At 40.0% G+C, this 16,159-nt stretch overlaps 4 protein-coding genes across 4 annotated transcripts in view; 2 read left to right on the top strand and 2 right to left on the bottom strand.

Moving 5' to 3' along the window:
• LOC118429120 (beta-galactoside alpha-2,6-sialyltransferase 2-like) overlaps positions 1 to 2,626 on the bottom strand; it is a 3,676-nt gene extending 1,050 nt beyond the window's left edge. Inside the window, exons 1-3 of the mRNA XM_035839508.1 lie at positions 2,146 to 2,626; positions 948 to 1,420; positions 116 to 526 (exon numbers count right to left, since the gene is read on the bottom strand). Coding sequence (XP_035695401.1) covers positions 116 to 526; positions 948 to 1,323 — 787 coding nt within the window. The 5' untranslated portion in view covers positions 1,324 to 1,420; positions 2,146 to 2,626. The remainder of the gene's footprint in view (positions 1 to 115; positions 527 to 947; positions 1,421 to 2,145) is intronic.
• Positions 2,627 to 3,367: 741 nt separating this feature from the next.
• Positions 3,368 to 6,376, bottom strand: LOC118429121. Its single transcript, XM_035839509.1, has 6 exons — positions 6,169 to 6,376; positions 5,738 to 5,914; positions 5,199 to 5,294; positions 4,721 to 4,874; positions 4,276 to 4,397; positions 3,368 to 3,985 (listed from the first exon to the last, which is right to left on the bottom strand). Exons 1-6 carry the CDS (start codon positions 6,224 to 6,226, stop codon positions 3,834 to 3,836), a joined length of 759 nt encoding a protein of 252 aa, XP_035695402.1. The 5' UTR covers positions 6,227 to 6,376; the 3' UTR covers positions 3,368 to 3,833.
• A 636-nt stretch (positions 6,377 to 7,012) lies between these two features.
• On the top strand, positions 7,013 to 12,027 carry LOC118428559 (protein phosphatase 1 regulatory subunit pprA-like). Its single transcript, XM_035838654.1, has 11 exons — positions 7,013 to 7,220; positions 7,850 to 7,997; positions 8,390 to 8,479; positions 8,803 to 8,874; positions 9,027 to 9,085; positions 9,233 to 9,285; positions 9,916 to 10,058; positions 10,549 to 10,632; positions 10,894 to 10,965; positions 11,199 to 11,254; positions 11,838 to 12,027. Exons 1-11 carry the CDS (start codon positions 7,102 to 7,104, stop codon positions 12,025 to 12,027), a joined length of 1,086 nt encoding a protein of 361 aa, XP_035694547.1. The 5' UTR covers positions 7,013 to 7,101.
• A 126-nt stretch (positions 12,028 to 12,153) lies between these two features.
• On the top strand, positions 12,154 to 15,250 carry LOC118429118. Its single transcript, XM_035839502.1, has 7 exons — positions 12,154 to 12,266; positions 12,507 to 12,558; positions 12,710 to 12,779; positions 13,535 to 13,616; positions 14,154 to 14,218; positions 14,522 to 14,588; positions 14,915 to 15,250. The coding sequence occupies exons 1-7, from the start codon at positions 12,169 to 12,171 to the stop codon at positions 14,967 to 14,969; spliced, it is 489 nt and encodes a 162-aa protein (XP_035695395.1). The 5' UTR covers positions 12,154 to 12,168; the 3' UTR covers positions 14,970 to 15,250.
• The last annotated feature ends 909 nt before the right edge of the window (positions 15,251 to 16,159 follow it).

Below are 16,159 nucleotides of genomic sequence, written 5' to 3'. Positions count from 1 at the left end.
ATAAACTCTGCTATTAGTTCGAAGGCATCAGGGTCATGCCTCCTCGTAATTTTGAGCTCGCTGACAACTCGGCCGAGCTAAATTCTTGATTTGTAAAGCCGGCTTTACGACTCACCGTGTGCTCCTGTGCTCGGACTCTTCTCGAACTCCGTCGTCTTACAGTTGGTCATGCCGTTGCAAAAGTGCTTGAGTTCGTTCTTTATATCCCAACCGAAGTTGGGTCTTTGAAAGAAGTGCATAGCCCTGTTTGGAAACCTCCTTCTGTATCTGATATAATTTTCAAAACTGTGGTGCGCGTCCAGTCTTAGATCCAGTTTGTTGTTTTTATTGACCCGAACGTTTAAATAGTTGCGGACTACGACAATCTCGTTGTTGAACATTTTGATGCGCTTGTCCCAGAACTCCCGTTGACAATTTGAGTAGGGGATAACCGTGTTGATCAAACGTAAGTCCGTGCGCCTGCCCACGTTCACGGTGTAGTTCTTCGTCGGTGCGCAGTTGAACCTCAATACGGCGTCATGTGCATCTAGAGGGGAAGGAGTACTAGTATGTCATCAACAAAGATGAAGGGGGTTAACAAGTGTAATCTCTTCTTTTATAAAGGCAGACAATACTGGCCCGTTACCTCATCTAATATCGAGACTTGTGAAAACTTGATTCTATACTGAAGCATACGTTTCCCATGAAGAAGATAAGTAAGTACAAATGAAATGTACGTGTGTATATTTACCGAATAGTATAAAAATACATGGGTCATCTTCAGACGTAAAATCCATGGGTAATGATTATTCCTTCGCTTCACAAGTTGTTACCCTTTCATCGTATTCTAGGTCACTTTGTGTCGTCTTTTTGTTCAACAGTCAACCCTGCAGATACACGTGTAAACACCATGGAAGTTTTACGTCCACTTAAGTCTTACAGAAAAATAGCAGAAGAATCTACATTACCTATTTTCGTTCCGTACTTGTGGAATTTCATGGCATGGCTGCTGCTGACGACCGCACACGAGTTGTAGTGTACCATGTTCTCCAAACTCTGTTTTGGAAAGACGTTTCTGACTGCAGGACGTCCTTGAAAGGCCTCCAACGTCCTAGTAATGGTTGAAAACGGGACCTTGTTCTTCAGACGGCAGGAGAGGGTGGCCCTGGTGTCGTCTGTGGCGCCCTCCGTCTCGCCTGTCCCGAGGTACACGAAATGCATGCCGGGCTTGCTCTTTTCTGCTGTTGTCATCACCACAGTCAGGGAGACCCTCCCGAGTAAGGCGTAAATGGCGATACATGTACAGGAGACCAGAATGAACAAGAACAAACCCTTTTTATCCATTTTGTGCAATAGAATACTGATCGCCGTTCACCGATGCCTTTGGTTCACATAGTCAAGGTATAGGTATTGTACACACCTTGTCGAAACCTCCCCAGTCCTGAAAAAATAATGTTTAACACACATTTGTAGTATCGTTATTAAAGCCACATACATTTTTGCACGCCAATAAAATAATAAATACGTGTGAAACGCCAATCCAGTGAAATTGTCCCTTCGTACGTGTTGAAAGTATTGCGCCGTGTATGACCCGTATGACGTGTATTGTATTACCATCCTTTTTGTAGCCATAATTGAGGCAGAACTTGTAACACCCATTGTACATTAATATTAGGGGACCAACGCAATTACTACTCAACTACACTTGCACATAGGTCTACACAGTTACTAATGTTTAAGCTCCTCTGTCGGGAAGCAATCTTTGCGCTGAGCGTGGCTGATGATAAATCTTCACCAAATTGTTTACACCTATCCCTTAATGTTTTTTGGCACCGTTAGGTCAACACACGTATCCTGGCCTAAATCTTTAACTACAAACGTACAAAATGTCTCAAACTAGGTGGTAGGTGGAAAAACTGCAAGAAAAAAAGAAGAGAGGAAGAAGAGTGTATCCTCGTAATTCGTGGAGAGACCAGAAGAGTGCAACACGTCTACAGGTGGGAGTCATCGCAGTCGGACATGGCTCATTGAGAAGGGCCAAGGTGGCTGACAGAGTCATTACTTCTCTGACGTTTTAAGAAGAAGACCACCCAGACAAGGAGAGTCTGGTAACGACGATATACACATACATGTACATACAGGTACATAGGCATAGCGACGATATACCTGCATGAAATCCGTGCCCGAAACCGTCGAAAACGTCTGCTAACATGGCGCCACCTTATACCACAGTTCCGTGTCTTTCACTTCCACCTGACCGGAATGACCCCAGTGACGATTCCTCCAGTGGGTATTCGAAGTTGGTAACCAAACATACGCTGGATTACTTTGTGTTACTCTTTTGTTTTGTTGCCAAGAACCAGCGATATACGAGATGGGTGTGTACCGTGTACCCTCTCTGTTTTGGTCGAGTGATAACCTACGCGGGTTAATGAAATCCGACCTCTCAAATGTTTAAATACATATCGGACTTCAACAAATGCATTTCTTAAGACACACTACTGTTGCACTTAATGTAAGCCTTACTAGATAATTTACCGACAACACTTAACGTTGGCATAACATTGGGGCAGCTACGAATGCGAATATATGTAGCTCCCCGCCCCTCACGGAAAGGGTCATGTAGACCTAGTCTCTACCAGACTGAGTACCCTGGCCATTATAGAGAGAATGCTTTGCTAGGAGAGTTTTGCTACCACCAGAGGAGTTGGCAGGCCGCACCGAAGGGGGCTTTGAGAGGCTTTATTTGTCCATTAGCTGTTATACAAAATTCTAAATATTGTACAATTGGGGGAACATGAACCTTAGCGTAGGCTGACTCACCTGGCCAATTTCCCGATTTTGTTGTTGAATTCTACGATCCCTGCACCCCCATTGGAAGACCTGGTTCAGGCCCTCCTGTCTGAAGTAAACTAAACCATGCATGACAGCAAATAGCATAGACCAACAGTCCCTACCTGTACTGTAATCTCGCTTATAAGTCGAGTTTAGTTCACCTGTATACAAGCTTTGTAAAAGTTGAATTATGTCTTTGGAGAAGTGCTTTCAACTATTCTAAGACTTATGCTGTATAAGAAAACAACAGAAGAGACCACGAAATAAAGAATAGCGCATGCTTTCTGTTGATACCATGGTGTTAAGCAATATATATACAGATGTTGGCAATGATTATATACAAATGGATATGGCTTTTGTTTACAGCTGTTATGTTTACTTCTGGGAATGTAAACAAAATATATTGTTATTGCTTCATTTGTTCTTCTTCTCCAAACAAATAATGTCAATGACGTGAACCAGATAGCTGTCACCATGGTTACCGATAAAGTAACAGACACCCTGTGGTGTTTTATTACATAATGTAGCAGGATAATGCTTGAGGAGCTGGTCACCATATACATGTATATCTATATATATATATATATATATATATATGTCACATGAACTTCTTTGCATAGGAATACACAGAAAAGTAGTCTGTTAAGCTAGATCATGTGAAAGTAAACTTTCTATATTTGTTTGTGAATGTTATGTTTGAAGGTGACTTAAGTTCAACATTATTTTTTGTATACTTTTGAAATATAAAGAAATCATCATGTCTTGTCACACCATCACTGGACCGATTTTTGGGCAGCACTGTTGGCCTCTCAATAATCTCAATCTGTAAGACTCTGTTGATACAAAAGAGTTTTCCCATCTATGCAACATCTGTTGGTGTCATTATTACAAATCAAACTATCCTAATAACCACAAAGGAAGGAAAGCATACAAACAAAAAGTTAGTTTTGTTTGCTACATTTTGTTCTGACAAGTCAGTTTATATTTATGATTTCATTTTCGTTTTTCAGAAGAAACATTCACTGATCAGCGTTAACAGCATCATGGTGCTCCTGCAGCATGTCTCCATTCACAGATGGCTTGTGCAGCTTTGTATCGCTGGTCGGGCTGTGTTGGACATCATCATCAGAAGGAGAGGAAGATGTCACCACACGTGCACATTGGGCACCTCCTACAGCAACAATGATAAATGTACAATAAAAGACCCATAGTAATATAGAAATATAACTAATAGAAACATAGAAATATAACTGATAATATCAAACATACAGTCTATTGCTGACTTCTCTTCTCATTTTATAGCGAGCAGTGCAAATCTTTTAATGACTCCAATTCTACAATATTAATGTACATACACCATAAGAAGGACCACTAATATAAAACAGCAGCTAAGGTAAGTATGTCATTCATGTAAATGTGTCCATGACAGGTGAGGTGATAGTGTCTTGTGAAGATAATTACCTGGAGGTAGCGACTCCTCAGTCTCTTGTGTGTCAGGCTGAAGACCTGTGCGTCCTCTGTCCTGCTCAGTTAAAGCACCGTCAGGCTCGTAACGCTGCTTCTCCCAGGTGTGGTCCATAAGACTGGAACCCAAAGGTACAAGTAGTTCTGTTTGTGTATCTATCAAAGTCACCACAGAAGATCTGCATGACAATCATACGATGTCTATAGATTTCTATACAAATATCTAGCAAGATAATACAGCAGACTATATAAACAAAAAAAACACCATGCACAACTGTTTAACCAGCCTCCATATTTTTGTTCTGAGTCTGCTACTACAAATATTCAAATTAACATATAGCATCTATTGCAGATACTTTGTAAAAGAACATACATCTACATAATATAAATACAAATAGTTGATTACAGCACAGCAAAGCACAGAGATGATTATTAAACCTACCTTTGCCTCTCAAAAGGCTGGGCATTAATTCCAGCAATCTTGGAGACCTGCTTCTTCAACTTACACAGAGTCCACTCCATGAAGATCATTCTCAGCACAAGTATGAACACAACCAGTCCAATAAAAATGACAGCCAGCTCCACTGTTGTCAACTCTTAAGTTTGAAAAAAAAAAAGAATAGAAGAAAGTTTTCGTAAGAAAAACATGCAACATAACATTTGTTACTAACAGCTGCTTTTCTCTGCACAATGTAAGAGAGAGTCTGCACTATGCTCTTAATAAACTAACAAACAATTCATTCATCTGCACTATTTTGAGGGGAATTCCCTGCCTGGTTCAGTGGCTTCCACTGTTGAGTCCTTTACAGTCAGGCAGGAATCCTTCCTGCTCCTCTCCAAATGATACCCAAACAGGGTTGTCATGGCTTTGACTGAGATCAAGATTTGACATTTTGAAGGGTACTAAAATGCCTCCTCACCTGTTAAAGAGGCACTGTTTTGCCCAGCAGGGGAGACAGTCCATGAGGATTCTGTAGAGACTGGCTTCAGTGTTGATGTCAGGGACTGCAAGTACCCTGTAACATTCCATATCATTACAAAGTGTAGAAAAATGCTAATAATTAGTAAATGGACATACAGCAGAAAGGATGTTACTGGTAATAGTATATGTTGAATTATTTACCTCCCCATCATGTCAGTAAGTGGAACAGTCCACAAGCTTTATGGGACTTCCCCTTCTATTTTTGGTAGTGACCTCATTTGGTATTTTTCTTTTGTAAGGCCAATGTAAAGAAAGCTTCTACGTTGAAAAATTTGAACACAAATAGCTTAACTGAACATTTGTGGAATCAATCTCTAACACAACTGATGATCTTTACTTTGGATTATGATCTGGATGAAATAATATTTCATATATACATGTTGTGTTAGATATTTGTCGACCGAAATGCAAGCCCACACAATACTAGTACTGGTGACAAATCTGCACAGTAGATGTTCCTTAATTGCCCCTACACACCTTGGCATTCGCTCTGATCTTCACAATGTGATACCTCGCCCCTGCACAGCTGACTGCAGGGCTCGCATCCATGGGTGGGCTGGTACCAGTAGGTCCACAGTGGGCACTCACATGTGCGCACCTGGACATTCCAGACTTTCCCTCCTTCACAACTGGGAACAGATCTTCCTAAGACATCTGTAACAGATATATTATAAAAATCAGTCTACTGTCTAATAACCCCGATTTGAAATAAATGTTTGTGACTTTATACTTTGCAGGATGCAGTCTAAAAAAATGTAAACTGCACATATGCATAACAATGGCCCTGCAGAACAAATGTAATGTCTGCCTGCACCTATGGTGAAATCTAGATGCTGACTAACACTAACACTGTGGTATCATAAACATGATGAGCAAAGAGTGACAATGACTATCACAATCACACCTACCCAGACAGTGAGGCATGAGCAGCATGACACACAGCAAGATATTTAGGTTGATAGCCATAGCTGACCACTGACTCACGGCCTATTTTACTCCTTGGTCTCGGCTTGAATACTTGCGTAACTGCTGTTCTTGTGCAGTAGCAATGGGGTAAGCTTAGGTCAAACTGACTCAAAGGAAAGTCCCTGACAACGTCCCAGTCCATTGTTCTGTTCCACGATTGGAAACTTACCTCATGGAAATCCCCCGGTGGTAGCTGACGCACCGGGACAAGTCCAGACCAGCTCCGACCAGGTAAATGCTGAATGGACCACCAATAGGCCGATTTCAGGTGTTGGAAGAAGGGGATTTCCATAACACAAACTGTACAGTCCACGTCCCTAGCCCTCCCCATTTCTTCAGCACAGCGCGCCGCCCCGTCAATAAACGCATGTCCAAAGCCTGTGCAGCAAACTCGCCCACTTTGTACGACTCTTAGCATTTTGAACACGTAAATAAAACTCTACTGACTGCAGAAAACGGTCTCTTTTTGGTGATGAAGCCAGTAAAAACACAAACAACACACAACGTCCAGCTGATCTCAGTTTCTGAAGGCGAAAGGTTAAAGGTCGCCTGGTGTCAAGTAAGCTAAGTATTCAGATACCAAAATATCTCTGCAAAATTAACGTTAGGTACGAATAAAGGCAGATTATACACACACAAAAAATCAACAAAAAACTTTTTTTTTGTATTCATAAATGATTTTGTTTGCCCAAAATGGTTATTTATTGGACTAGCACACAGGCAACTTACTTATCGTTTTTGACCATTCTAAGGATACGAATAAAAGGCTACTTTTATTTGTCGCTAACTGCATTTCGGAACCTTGGCTACGAGATGCCAGCAGCAGTCATGAAAGTTTAGGCCTTTAGTCTTCAAGAAGATACAGAAACTAAGAAATGGCGAAACCGCAGATAAAACAAGGCGTGAGATCGGCGGACAGACTGAGGAGCGGGATGAAGATGCCTCCACTCGTTCAGCCTTCCCGAATAAAGGCACCGGCGACGACCAAAACACGGTAACGTTACTGCCCCCCTCCCCCTTAGGTAGATCGTCAACAACAATCGAACAATTTAGGGAAAATATGTCAAAGTTGTAGATATTAAGGTCAGATTAGCACACATGTTGCATAACACCTACATTACATATAACTTTATAACACATTTTATATCGTGATCATGACGTTAGACTTAGACTAAGACTGTTTCAAGTGATTGTAAGATTATGGCCATCATCCGTAGGATCGGTGATAAAATGGTTATGTGTTTGGCCCAAGGAAGTTCCTCATTTGAGGATAGCCACACCTTGAGCACGTAAGAGAACCCACCATACTTATCGAAAACAGCAGAGATCCACAAATGAGTGGATCAAATAATTATGTCCAAATATATTGCTTGTACATGTACAAATGTACTCGACTACAGTACACACCTGCTTTACATGTTTTGCTATGAGATAATTCATGCAATACAAACAAACAAACAAATAGTTGATTATACTATTATAGGTACAAACGTGTGTGTAGACAACTTGTAAGGAACCTTTATAACAGGCAAAGGTACGATTATAGTATGTATCATTGTCAGAAATCATAAGGATATTCAACGTTATTTCAAGCACTCTTGATTGGACATCTCTTGTGAACAGTAAGCCAGTGTTCCGGACGGAGCGAGACAATGGAGTGGTCAGCACACCTGAGGAGGACGGACCCAGCGAACAGAACGTGCTGATGATAGATGTCCAGTCTGGGGGAGGTGGGGAGAGGAGACAGGACAAGATCTCTCCTGCAGATATAGTATGTGTTATGTCTGAATGCACTAGGTTTTTGTCTAGAGATACTTTCCGTAGACATGTCTTTTATATATATAGTAGTTATTGGCAACAGTTAAAAATTCATTTCAAACTGGAAAGGCAGGTTACAAATGTGTGAAGCAGGAGTATTTATGATACTGTTTGTTATTCAAAGGAAAAACACACATCATGGTACCTGTAGCTGTTTATGTATCCCATAGAAAAAGTGTCAAAAGCACATGCCATAGATACAAATGATCATCTATAAACCATCCTATGTATAGTTTACAATGATACAATACACGTGAGGCTGGGACTAGGTCAAAATTAAAGGTAATACAGTATGATGTACATGTGTACACTATTTATTCACATTGATAAGTTGTTTGAATCCAGCTGCAGAAGTCAGGTGAGAAGGACTATGGGAAGGTGTATGAAGTGGACCTCCATGCTGAAGACATCACCAAAATACATAACCTGGAGAAGGTGAGGAGAGTTATTAATATAAACTGGAATAGACAACTTTGTCATATAGTAAGAATTTCTGCTGGGTGAGATATTTAAGTTTAAAGTTTTGTTTTAAATTTTTTGTTTTGTTTAGTTCAATGTAATATAACCACCTGCTGCCATGCTGTGTGCCTGCAAAGCTTATGTGTTACACCAAAGGGTGGTTAAAATAATAAACTGGTCATTTATAGAAAAAGATACAGTCGGCAGATTTCCATAGTATTCTTTTGACCTCTTGAATTCTAAATGTCTTTTGAAAAGTGCATTCTGCATTAACATTAATATGACTGTTCTTTTTACAGTTCACCAGACTGCGTATTCTAGATCTGTCATGCAATGAACTGACGACAATAGAGAACCTGGAACAAAACAAGGTAAGTCAACCTTAGAAAGAACTATTGTACTCATAACAGCTGCAGAAAACAGAAAAAGTATTTCAAGGCCTGAAGACTACAAAGTATGTGTCTCTGTGTATCACTGCATCCCTTGTTTACTGATGATTTTAATATTAATTTTTGTTAAAAAGGACCTACGGGAGCTGAAACTCTATGGAAACAAGATAACAGAAGTCAAGAATTTAGACAGGTATGCTATGGTTTTAAAATTTGAAAAACTCCACAATCTTAAGATATTTTTACTGAAAAATATGTCATTTATATACATACATGTAACAGTACACATATAGGAAATTACCATTAATTATAAGTTCTACATTGAATTTTATACTTTCAGATTACAAGAACTTGCCTGCTTGCAGCTGCAACATAACAGAATACGAAGACTAGGTGGGTAATATATATCAGATACTTATGGTCAACTTTTCACAAATGTCTTCATCATTCAAGTCAAGTCAATGCTTTGTTTTAATGCTTTGACAAACTGAAACTTACATGTCACTTTTATAATAGCAGTATAGACTGATTTAATTTTCTAAAACCTGTGCAAAAGAAAAAGTAGTTGGAGCTGTCATAATCCCAGTGAATTGACATGCACTTGACATGCTATTACAGTAAGACTGAAAACAGTATAAGACAGCATTTTTACATGGATTTAAAGAAATCACTGTAATCACTATGATGCAAATTTTGTTCCCAGGGAAAGGCTTGAGCTGCCTGAGAAAGCTAAAGGTCCTGAGGATGGACAGTATGATGTGATTGTTGTTCTGTTGTTCCCAGGGAAAGGCCTGAGCTGCCTGAGAAAGCTGAAGATCCTAAGGATAGACAGTATGATGTGATTGTTGTTCTGTTGTTCCCAGGGAAAGGCCTGAGCTGCCTGAGAAAGCTAAAGGTTCTGAGGATAGACAGTACGATGTGATTGTTGTTCTGTTGTTCCCAGGGAAAGGCCTGTATTGCCAGAGAAAGCTGAAGATCCTGAGGATAGACAGTATGATGTGATTGTTGTTCTGTTGTGCCCAGGGAAAGGCCTGAGCTGCCTGAGGAAGCTGAAGATCCTGAGGATAGACAGTAATGACATCTCCCAGCTGGAGGGGAAGGAGCTGACAGCTAACTCACAACTCACACACCTGGATGCCAGCTGTAACAAGCTGCAGGAGCTGGCGGTAAGAACACACTGTGCTACTAGAAAATAGTTGACATATATACAAAATGTATATATGGTCTAGGAGTACATATGTGCATGAAATTTATGCTTTATAGCTAAAACATGTCAAAACATGCCAGCAATGTATGTTGAATGCATAACAACTAGGTGTCCATAGGTTAGTTATGACAGGTTGTTCCATGTAATATAGCCAGCTGCTGCAGCACTGCATGCTTGCTAAGGTGGTGTATTACGCAGAACGACGGTTATACATGTGTTGTATTGGCTCTTCAGATACATAATGTTAACGTAATACTAATGTGTTATATGCCATCTGAAAACACACTTCAAATTTTTCAAAATCAAGAAGAGATCATGCCATATTTTGTGACTACCAAAATGAATAAGTGTTACATCAAGCTTAAGGATGTTTTAGGCCCAATGCCTGTATGTCACATGTTAGCCTACAATAACAAAGACTGCAACATGTTGACCTTTCCCTCCCACAGGCTGTCAACTGCCTTCCCCACCTGGAGGAACTGAATGCCTCCAACAACAGACTTGCTGCTATAAGAAACATGAGGTGCAAAAAGGTATTCCATACTCTACTGATCTAAATTCCGACTTTTCTCAGGGCTAGTTAATATGCTTCAATTTGCTTCAATTTGTATTGTTATGCTCAGTTTTCAAGTTCTAAATCCATTTGAAGCAAGTCTTTTTAATGTCAGATGTCATGATATGATGTGTCAGATAAAATGTATTAGCAAGAAAATGTTCATGAAAACAAATACTGCTGATAAGAAGGAAGTTCAGAATTCAGGAGAAAATCTGTGTCATTCCAATCCTTTCTACAGTTACAGGATCTGGACCTGTCCACAAACTTCCTGACTGACCTGTCTGGTTTGAGAGATCTCCACAGTTTAACAGTGGGTATTGAATAGTACATTACAATCATGCTGTTTTTCTCTTTGACATAAATCTGTCTTTCTGTCCTTGAAAACCTTCCTTTTGATTTTAACCCAAAACTATTGACTTCCATGTATGTCTATATTGCCAATATTTTGTAAATCAATATAGATGCCAAAGCCAAATTGTGATTCCAACTATCTGACATTTACTTACCAGCTCATCAAATTACCTGACTGTGTTATTTTTACAGACTTTAAACTTGGCAACCAATAGGTTATCCAGTCTCACAGCAATAGGAAAACTCAGGTAAGGATGATTCTTCAAATTGTGTTTATCTATGGACTAAAGAAGATTGGATGTGTCAAACAAAATCCATGTGTCTTGTGGTAGAAAATGTTGTCCTAAGTTAGGTACGGTTTGTACCAGACTTTGTTACACAATCTCTCACTGTCATAAGGGGGCTTGATGGGACCTGACTAGTTCAAGGGCTGCCCGTGAGATTTAGTCAGGTTACAGTTTGTGCCCATGTCATATTATAGATATGTCATAATCATAGATATGACATAACAATAAACTGTAGCCCCTCCACTTCATCCTGTCCATTGTGATTAGGAAAAATTGGAGAGATTTTGATAAAAGACTGATTGTGGCTGCTTGTTTTGTTTTGTTTTGAATTTTATCAGGGTATATTGCCTGACAGCATGTTTCAATGTTCTCGTTGGGGGGGGGGGGGGTACTCTGAACAAAACTTAGCAATTGTCCGGACCACTGCAGCAGCAGAGCTCAGTGGACAACTACTACCATACTACATATGATAAAAAACTTGATGCTGTACATGTATGTAACTGTGGCTTAACCAAACCCTCCTGACTTACATGTACATGTACAGACATCTGCAGGAGCTGAATGTGTCCAACAACCTACTGAAGGAGCTGGGGAGCGTCTCGGAACAGTTTCCAGCTCTGGAGGTCTTCAATGTCAGTGAAAACGCCATAGTCTCATGGGATCAAGTGGTAAGGTGTCATCCAATTGATGCATCTACTGAGATCAATTTATGTAACCCAGCAGATTTATTTTAATGGAGGCTACATACTAGTATAGTAAGTTGGGAGATACCCATAGCAGTGTACCAGAATGAATCTCCTACCCACGTGGTACTGCATCATTGTAGCCATGTATTTATGAGATCAGAACCTTAAGCTTCATACATATACAAATGTATGTGTCATCCATGTGTACTTCAGTGTCTACTGTCCAAGTGTCAGCAACTAGCTGAGCTGCACATCTCTGGGAACCCCTTCTGTAAGGAGAGATTCAGGTACGACAAGGAAAAGAATTTACAGATATTGCTCTTTGTCTATTTCCTTCTGATAATCTTATTCTTAAGTGTGTTTTGAATTAGTTAAAAAGTTGGTAGCATTCTACACACATGAACAAGAGAGGGACAATCTTAACTGTCTGGAATAATATTCCATACATGAAGACATACCATGTGTGTGTGTGTTATACCTGTAAAGGCTTGTCTGCTCTGAAATCATCCCTAATGTTTCACTTGTAGTTATCACCAGGAGTTGCAGAGCCGAATACCTTCTCTTGAACTTCTGGATGGAGTGAGTACATACTTGTCTATCCTAAACTGTACTTTTTTCAACAGATTGAAAGATCTAGATCTGCCTGAAGTGTGTGTTTCATTGTAGACTGTAGTTTTCAGAAGTTACTGAGAACAACTGACCAACTTGACATGTTTTTTTTAATTCTCAGCTGACAACCAAGAGGCAGTCAGGAAGGGTTGGGTCAGCCCCGGTCATGAGGCCCATGTCTGCATCAACAAGTAAAGAAACTTTGTGATTGTGTTCTACACATTCTCCTACGCAGAGGAACCACAGTCGTGTCAAAACTTACTGTGTTTACCTCTGCTACCTTGTCCACTCAGACCAGTTAGGGACCGCCCTACTTATAAATATTAATGAGCTTGTCCTTATATGGGCAGTCAGCCGTTGGGGATCGGGCGTAGGAGGATGGAGCCATGTAATACGTAACATGATTGGCTGATAGCTTCCCAGCGGCCTTTGTGAGACAGCTTGCGACAACAACAAGCCAAGAAAGGCCTATTCTCTGATTGGTTGACAGCTTTTTTGTGGCGACAATCATAATAACCACTGATAGGGCATGAGATAGCAGGGCCCCATAGGCTAATGCCGTTGGGGACCGGGCGTTAGGAGGATGGTTCTGATTTGTCAGCAGTGTAGATGCTTCTTTGTGGCTGTGCATTCTTGTGTGAATCTAAAATTGAAAGTTTCACTTTGGAACTCGTACACAGAAACTTTCATCATCATCACAGAAAGTTTAGTTGTCCATAAAAACAGCATATACAGTACTGTATTTTGCAGCACAGTAAAAATGCTGCACCAGAGATCTCTCAAACACACTGTTTTTTTAAGTGGCAGATGTGTGTAACCTAGTGGATAAATGTTACGGGAAGTAACATGAAGTTGGCATCATGATTAGTGTTAACCGTGTTACAGGAAGTAACATGAAGTTGCATCATGATGTGTTAACTGGAGGAATCATTTCCCTCCCTTACAGTTGTGAGTGCCAGACAAGTGGAGAGCCAGCTGAGGAATGTGGAGCAGCAGCTCAGCACCTTCCAGTCTGATTTAGGTCAAAGGTCAGACCCTTTTTCTCACCATATAGCTGTTAGTTATAGAGGCTGTATCCTTATTTAAAGTCTGCCTCATGAGAATGACATGGCAACAACACAACTTTAACTAAAAAGTTATAGTTTAGGATACTTGATGTTATATTTTAGGATACTGGATGTAAAGAATGTTTAACCAAGGCGACGCACTTTTGAGGTGATGTAAGCCGCTGGTTTTCCTGCCAGTTCTGATGAGCCTAGACATTGGTTTAACCACCGTGACCATACAATGTAATTAGTTGTATGATGATGAGATGTATGTTGTTGTTGTGTACATCTTTAAACAGTATGTACATGTATAATGGCTGTCTGTGATAAAGTTAAAAGCCTCCTCCCTCCCTGTTTGTTGTGTTTCCTCCCCGAGAGCCACCATGCATATGGACTCCCTCCCTGTCAATTAATTGTCCATACATGTACATGTAGACATTGTTTCAACAGTGTGTACATGTATAATGGCTGTCTATAGTAAAGTTAAAATCCCCCTCCGTCCCTGTTTGTTGTGTTCAGGTTTTCCTCCCTGAGAGCCACGATGGACTCCCTCCCTGTAGAGCCTCCACCTTCAGCACGGTCAGGTCAGTGGACAGGACAGAAGACTTCTACAGTTTTACATTGTTTCTTGTTATAGTTTTATTATCATTGACACTATGATGGCTGATGATGTAGAATAGTCTGTAATTGCAGTGAGATTATTAGATTGGATTTTAGGGTCTATAGAACAGGGCTGCCTCCAGGACCTGTCTTTCCGTCCTGGGACAGAAATTTGATTGTTGGGACAGAAAAGAATTTTACCCCATCCGCCCAAAATATAGGGTATTCTTATCCTTGCCTCTTTGACAATAGTCTTACAGCATTTGTTTTCTCTTTGTCTCCCGAAGTTGGAGACAGAAGTGACAGCAGGCCATCGTCAGGTGCGAGTTCCAGACCTGTCAGCAGGTGCAGCAGGTGTGTACAGCTGTGTAAAGTGGTTTTCTATTGAACTGATACCAGATTTTGGTTTGGAATAGCATATCAAAAGCCATGGACTAAGTTACTTTTACATGCTACTACAAGGTGATCATGACTGGTAATTTTTAGTTTGATCAACTTGTGACATTACAATCCTTCTGCTATTAAAAACGTGTTTAGAGCAAATGCATGACCAGACATTGTCAAGATGAGACCTTAATTTGCATGTGTTCTTGACACATTTCCATCTACGTCTAGATCTGACATTGCAATGTTGATGTGAACAAAATGCATAATTTCCCCATTGTTTTCTACCCTTACAGCCGAGCACGTCTCAAGGAGGCCAAGGACTTTGCAGCAAAGAACTTTCAGTTGTAGTCACTGACAGGAATTTGGGCATTCCTCACATGGCTTTTCTGATGCTGAACAAGAGATCAGGGACAAGTTAATGGGACCATGACAAAACAAGCTTTGCCAAATTCAATGGTACATCGGAGTAAGACTTTGATAAATCATGCTTGTCTGAAGAACAAAAGCAAGCAGATTTATGTCAATAATACTAGTATCAAAATGATACTGATAGTCAGACATGTACATTGTAGAAGTACATGACTAATACACACTTGTGTTCCGGACAGGAAATAGTGCATATTGTATGTGATATATGTAGCAAGTGCTTTATGATATCAAAGTGCATGCCAGTTATTTATTGAACTGAACTCTTCTACAGTTGTATGTGTCAAATACACCAGCAGGTTGCCTTTAATTCCACTCTTTTGTGATGTCAAGGAATGAAACTTATTCAAGTACTATTCAATCTCTACAACTGGATTTACATGTACTTCCAGATGTTTCGAGTGACATCCATCACTCTTCTTCAGCATCACTAGAATGACCTGGCAGAACAATAGTAATGAAACTTGTGTTAGTTAATTTTATCAAGGCATTACTTGATTCATGGTCAATTGTAAGTAATACAGTACTATGTAACAGTATTATGCCAATTGAAAATGTATATGACGAGCTGTATATTTTGTATATAGGATGACTTATTGTAAATGCCTATGTCTTTGAGTGAAATTTGTCTCCACATTTTGTAACAGAGTGCTATTGAGTGGAGATAGAGCACAGTTTAATAGACATTTGTCTGCAATGGAATAAATCTTATGCAATGTAACTCACCACTTCCTGATTTGTCAAAGCGTGTTTGCAACCAGAACTTGAAAAGGATACAAATGTAGATACAACAAGGTCAGGTTTAACCTCCTTGGATATAAGGATAGATTGGAGGCATGAAGGGAACATTTTGATAGATTTACATCAAATGAATATTTATTTACATCTGAAATTTTTGTCATCCCGTTAAGGGAAGAGCTAGATATACATGTAGCTGATAATCCTGTCAAGAATTGGCCAAGCATAAACTTAGTCAAGTTACTGTATTTAATGCCCTTAAAATGGTGGGAATATAATTTTGTGGTAGGGAGAAGATGTGGTGTTAATAATGGTGGTTCTAAGTTTGTGTTAGAAAGAAGAGTATTTGGATTTTTAAAAAGTTCGTTGTGATG

This window comes from Branchiostoma floridae, chromosome 13 (assembly GCF_000003815.2).
Source record: "Branchiostoma floridae strain S238N-H82 chromosome 13, Bfl_VNyyK, whole genome shotgun sequence".
NCBI lineage: Eukaryota > Metazoa > Chordata > Leptocardii > Amphioxiformes > Branchiostomatidae > Branchiostoma > Branchiostoma floridae.
The sequence above is the reverse complement of the archived record's forward strand: the minus strand, read 5'-3'. Positions and strand labels throughout refer to the sequence as shown.

What these genes read in the sequence shown, in the direction of transcription:
- LOC118429121 (XM_035839509.1), bottom strand. Translation starts at nt 6,226, where the DNA reads ATGGCTATCAACCTAAATATCTTGCTGTGTGTCATGCTGCTCATGCCT. An exon ending in AGATCAGAGCGAATGCCAAG is followed by an intron (nt 5,295 to 5,737) that starts GTGTGTAGGGGC and finishes GGAATGTTACAG; the next exon opens with GGTACTTGCAGTCCCTGACA. An exon ending in TGAGGAGTCGCTACCTCCAG is followed by an intron (nt 3,986 to 4,275) that starts GTAATTATCTTC and finishes TTGTTGCTGTAG; the next exon opens with GAGGTGCCCAATGTGCACGT.
- LOC118428559 (XM_035838654.1), top strand. Translation starts at nt 7,102, where the DNA reads ATGGCGAAACCGCAGATAAAACAAGGCGTGAGATCGGCGGACAGACTG. An exon ending in CCGGCGACGACCAAAACACG is followed by an intron (nt 7,221 to 7,849) that starts GTAACGTTACTG and finishes TCTTGTGAACAG; the next exon opens with TAAGCCAGTGTTCCGGACGG. An exon ending in ACAGCAATAGGAAAACTCAG is followed by an intron (nt 11,255 to 11,837) that starts GTAAGGATGATT and finishes GTACATGTACAG; the next exon opens with ACATCTGCAGGAGCTGAATG.
- LOC118429118 (XM_035839502.1), top strand. Translation starts at nt 12,169, where the DNA reads ATGTGTCATCCATGTGTACTTCAGTGTCTACTGTCCAAGTGTCAGCAA. An exon ending in CTCTTGAACTTCTGGATGGA is followed by an intron (nt 12,559 to 12,709) that starts GTGAGTACATAC and finishes TTTAATTCTCAG; the next exon opens with CTGACAACCAAGAGGCAGTC. An exon ending in GCCCATGTCTGCATCAACAA is followed by an intron (nt 12,780 to 13,534) that starts GTAAAGAAACTT and finishes CCTCCCTTACAG; the next exon opens with TTGTGAGTGCCAGACAAGTG.